The sequence below is a fragment of the Loa loa genome (assembly GCF_000183805.2).
Source record: "Loa loa unplaced genomic scaffold supercont3.39, whole genome shotgun sequence".
Lineage (NCBI taxonomy): Eukaryota > Metazoa > Nematoda > Chromadorea > Rhabditida > Onchocercidae > Loa > Loa loa.
The window spans coordinates 207,690-212,998 of record NW_018108219.1 but is presented as its reverse complement, the minus strand read 5'-3'; the positions used below and the strand labels follow the sequence as shown (position 1 = coordinate 212,998).

Below are 5,309 nucleotides of genomic sequence, written 5' to 3'. Positions count from 1 at the left end.
AATAATAATAATAATAATAATAATAACATTATTAATAATAATATAATAATAACATAATTATTAATAATAATATAATAACAATAATAATAACATTATTATTATTATTATTATTATTATTATTATTATTATATTATTACTATTATTAATATTATTATTATTAACATTATTATTATTACTAATATTATTAACATTACTGATACTAATAGTGATAATAATCACGAAATGATAACAGAATTGATTAATTATGGAAAAAATTTTTCTGGAAAATTGAATACCACAAAAAAACTAAGCAGTAATAGTAATAATGTAATAATAATAATTATTGTTGTTGCCGTAACGAAATGATTAAATTAAATTCGATGATTGATTAAATTCAGAATAATTAAATGATAAAATCTGGAATGAATAGGTGATTAAATGCCTTTTTTTTGGAAATGATTAGCTTTGGAAAAAAATTTCCTGGAAAATCGACAACAATAAAGAAAATGAATATGCATGAATACATGAAAAATTTGCTGGAATTTCATGACAATTTCTGATTCACATTTTTCATTTTCATTTTTTTGGCATTTAAGTTTTCATATTCCTTTTTTTTGCCGCAGCAAAATTTGGCTGAGTTATTGAATTTTAAAGTGAAAAAAAGTTGTTTTTCCCTGTTCTTTTTATTTTTTCTGTTCAATTATTCCAAGTTTACATGTCAAAATATGATAAATATTTAAATTTCAACTATATATTATAAACTATATATGATGAGTATTTTAACTAAAGAGATATTAAATGCATAATTTACCTTTACTTTACTATCTACAAGTATTACTCGACCAGCATGTGGCGCTAATTCATAACAATCTACCACTTTCATATATTGCTTGTATGGGTCTAAACTATTATCTGAAATTCAAAATTTATTAAAACATATGAAAGTTTGCGAAAAAGTTTAGAGTTTAATAAAGGCATTTACATAATAAGTGCGTATAATTAGTTAAATTAACCCTAGTTTTTGCCATAGAATGATAAATTTCAAAATCTGAAATTTAAGAAACAAATTTGTTCAAGCAAAATTAAAGAATGTAAATTTGTATTGCAAATAGAAAATCAAATGATAAACAGAGCTATTTAATGGATACTAATTAGCTTAAACAAATTGAACATACCTAAAAGGCCAATAACATCTACCGATACCGGACGTGAAGTCTTCCGTAAAATCAAAAAATCCTCAAATATTATTTTAATTAGGCAAATAATTTTAATCATGAATAATGTAAATGAAAAAAAACTTTTCCAAAAAAAAAATTCACCTCAAACGTTTAGCCCATTTTTAACTTATTTTTCAAAAATAAAAATATCTATGTTAAATTTTTATCTTATTTTCAAGTCATTTTTTGAAAACTTTTTTGTTTTAAATTTAAAAAAAAGTTAAAAATTTGCCAAAAATATAGAGAGAGGTGAACATTTGGTAAATGTAACTATTGCAAAATATTTTTTTTTCGAAATTGAAATAAACTTTCATATATTTTGGTTAACTCAAAATGTTGCATAAATTTTATCATCGAAAAAAAAATTGCAGCCAATATTTTCGTCTTTTTTTGTTTTTTGTATTTTTGTTTCCCGGTTTTAACGGTTTTTTTTCATTCCCATTTATAAGCTAAAAATTTTTTCTGGCAAAATGTTCAAATTCAAATTCAAATTGAAATCAAAATTGGCACATAGATTTAAGCCCAAATTAGGTCAAAATTGGGACGCAAATTTGGATTCAAATCCGATCAAATCAGAACTGGTATCTTAATTCAAGTTCGAATCAAATCAAGATTAGTATATAAATTAAATGTAAAAGAAAAAAAAAAGGAAAGGGTAAATAACATACAGAGCTATTTGAACGTGGTCGACGAAATGCTCTTGCATCATCATAAAGATCATATGATTCGTTATCATCACGTAAATCATATACTGATTCCACCGGACAACATTCAATCTGAATATAAATACAAGAATAAATTTTAAATCGTGATAATTGTGATAATTCTTATCATCATGTTATCAAAATCACAAATTTTTGTCTTTCTTCAGATATTAATGATTGTTAAAAAAAAGAAATATTCAAGTGTAATTCGTTGAAGATCGATTTGTAAATGAATTCCACGTGTCATATAAGTCAATCAATTTAGTAATTTTAATTAATATTTCAATTAATACCCTTTGCTAAAATAGATTAATTGACGATGTAATGTTTATTTGATTAATTAAAACAAAAAATGAAAGAATTATGAGTAAGCTTTCATACAACTTTCATTTATTCCTCTTTTTTTTCTCTTCGATTTGAGAAAAAAGAAATTGAAATTGCAATTTAGTTAGTTACTTTATAATAGCAAAAAGATTTTTACAACACAATCTATAAACTTATCATTTCTTACCATATTTCATTAAGTAATTAATAACCATTAAAATTGAAAATTTATTTTTTCTAATTTTCTTTTCTTTCCATCAAACTTCCCATAGTAATTTCAATATAATATAAATGAAAAAGAGTTGAGTGAAGTTGAAAAAAAAATTCTTCGAAAGAAATATGAATGAGAAAAAGATTTATTAATTTGCAAATCTTTTTTTTTCTGATTTTAATTTACACTAATTAAACCTGAACACGTCGTAATGGTTTATTTACAGGTGGCCATGGAACTTTTTGCTTTTCATTACTACCCATTGATTCACTTCGAGGACGTCCAACTAAAACTCGTAAACCTGAAATAAAGCGATGAAAAATCATGGAATAATTGGCTTTAAAAGTTGCTCAATATTTTGATAGTTTTAGATCGATTGAAAATTTTTTTGAAATTCGGGAATTAAAGGAGGATTTTAAGGGGTATAGGAAAATTAAATTTGAACTTCGTTTAATTTCTACTTATCACAAAAATTATCATCTCTGATAGCCCAAAATATATGCTATATAACTGGAATTATCATATCTGATAGCTTAGTTCAAGATATGACGATGCTACATGACCCCACTCATTATCTCTGTTCAAAATATGATTATGTTATACGACCCAAATCATCATATCTGGATAGCTCAAGAAATGATGATGGTGATGATGGTGGTGATGATGCTAGGTGATCCGAATCATTATCTCTAATAAGTTCAAGATTGATGATGACGATGATGATGACAATGATGATGACAATAATGATAACCGACAGAACATAAAGTAATAAACTGTAAATATATTATTTAAGTATTCGTTATGATCGATATAAGAAGAATGACAAAAAGTACGAACAGATTAGACAAAAAATGATGGATATTTGAAGTTTGAATTTAAAAACTTCATTTATACGATAAAAACAATTTTAATATGCTTATAAAAAATATATATATTAAAATATATATATATATTTAAAATATGTATATATATTAAAAAATATATACATATTAAAATACATATATGTATATATATAATAAAGTAAAAATATTGCAAAAAAGTTTTTTTATGACAATTTCAAGTTCATTTGAATATTAATTTATTAAAACAATTATTGAAAAAAAGCGAATGCAAAAAGAAATCGTTAAAATAAATTTGAAAATAAAAGAATGAAAAACGGAATGAATGAAAAGTCTATCAGACATTTCAATAAGTTTATCCAACAAATAGTAATTAACAGTGAATTTAATTGATTAAACTTTTAAAAATTTTTATTGACTCCATTAATTTCATTACAACTTTTGAAAATGAAAACAATTTTAGTGAAATTAATGATTTAATCTTAGTATTGTTCTGATCAGTATGAAAGTTGAAAAATTATTTAATTCTCTGCTACATCTGGTAAGATTAAAAACAAGAAATTGAAGGCTTTAAATTTATATTGCAAATCTTTTGCTTACATTTAGTTGACAATATGAGTCAAGGAGGAGGCAAAAAATAAAATGACGGTAAAATCGAATAGCAAATCATTGAATTAAGTAATTGAAAAGAAAGCAAACATTAGGATAAGTAAGTAAATGAGAGTGAACAAAAAAAAGTGAAAGTTCTGAGGAAACAAATTTTTAAAAGAAAAAAGTTTAATTTAATTAAACTGAATTGACCTATTAATTTTGGTTTAATCTAAATTAATTTGAACTATAATGGAAAATTAGAATTTCATAAATTATCATGGAATGTAGGAGCAAGCAAGAACAGTTAATACTGATTCGTTATCATTTCAATCATCTGGAAATGTAATCAAATTATCCTCCTTTTTTTTCTTCTAAATTTTGCTGCAAATAGAAATTATTTAAAGACACTAATTACATCCTTTTTTTTTTTTCGTTTGACATAATTGTAACAAAAACTGAAAAATTCCTTGGTGAAACATGAAAAATAAAAGAGATTACTTGTCAGGCTTTTTGCCAATGATTGATGTTTAAGTTGAAGTTGACACTTGACAGTGACAAATAGCTGCACTTACTTAAGTGCTAAAATATTGAATCTTAAAAAGAAAAAAAGTGAAATGAAGAGATTTAGGAAATTGACCGTTATGCGAAAATTATTTTGAATTGATAGAAAAAAAGAAAATGTTAGGTAGTGAATGTGATGAGTATGAAGGAATCAATGATCAAATCTTATCAGCAGCTATTAACAAAAACTAATCCTCAGTGAGGATGATAAATGATACAAACAAACTACATCTTTGATAACTTTAGGGTCATTATCAATAAACATGGAATAGAATTAGTTGTAAACAATCAAAAGAAAAAAAACAGTGCAAAGTTTAAAATCATTTGTAATAGATTAGCAAAAACTAATCAAACTTGAGGATGATGAATGAAATAAACAAATTATATCTTTAAAATTATTTAAAATTTTAAAATTAAAACGAAAATGAAATTTCATCATAACTACTACCATACCACTGTTCTGTTATAATTTATTATTGTAATAGAGAAGATTATCAAATTTATTCATACCCTATATCAAAAGAAAAAACAATGACAATAATAACAACAACAATAGTTATATATCACAATTCATGAGTTCAAAGATTATGAAAGATGAATTTTAGAAAAAAAAAAAAAACGAATGGATAATTGCTATTTGGTAAATGCAATAATAGCGGTAACAAGTTGTGTCGCAATATACGTATAAATTAAAAAAATAAAAATGCAACAATAAGAGAAAATTTGAGAATGATCGGGAATGAGGAATAAATCAATAAAAGATATGGAATAAATTGTTAAATATTATTTATGGAAAGAAAGAAAAAGAATTAAATGAATTGTACAAAACTTTCTTTACTATCTTATTTTCATCAGTATCATCTTAAATAAGTACAATGTTAAT

The 5,309-nt window shown here is 23.7% G+C and overlaps 1 protein-coding gene across 1 annotated transcript in view; it reads right to left on the bottom strand.

The window, feature by feature from the left end:
* Positions 1 to 2,761, bottom strand: part of LOAG_17096 (hypothetical protein) — a gene marked incomplete at its 5' end in the record, with an annotated part of 6,514 nt that extends 3,753 nt beyond the window's left edge. The window contains 4 exons of the mRNA XM_020449756.1: positions 791 to 891; positions 1,155 to 1,215; positions 1,865 to 1,972; positions 2,633 to 2,761. Of these exons, the coding sequence (XP_020306679.1) occupies positions 791 to 891; positions 1,155 to 1,215; positions 1,865 to 1,972; positions 2,633 to 2,761 (399 nt within the window). The remainder of the gene's footprint in view (positions 1 to 790; positions 892 to 1,154; positions 1,216 to 1,864; positions 1,973 to 2,632) is intronic.
* Positions 2,762 to 5,309: the final 2,548 nt, after the last annotated feature.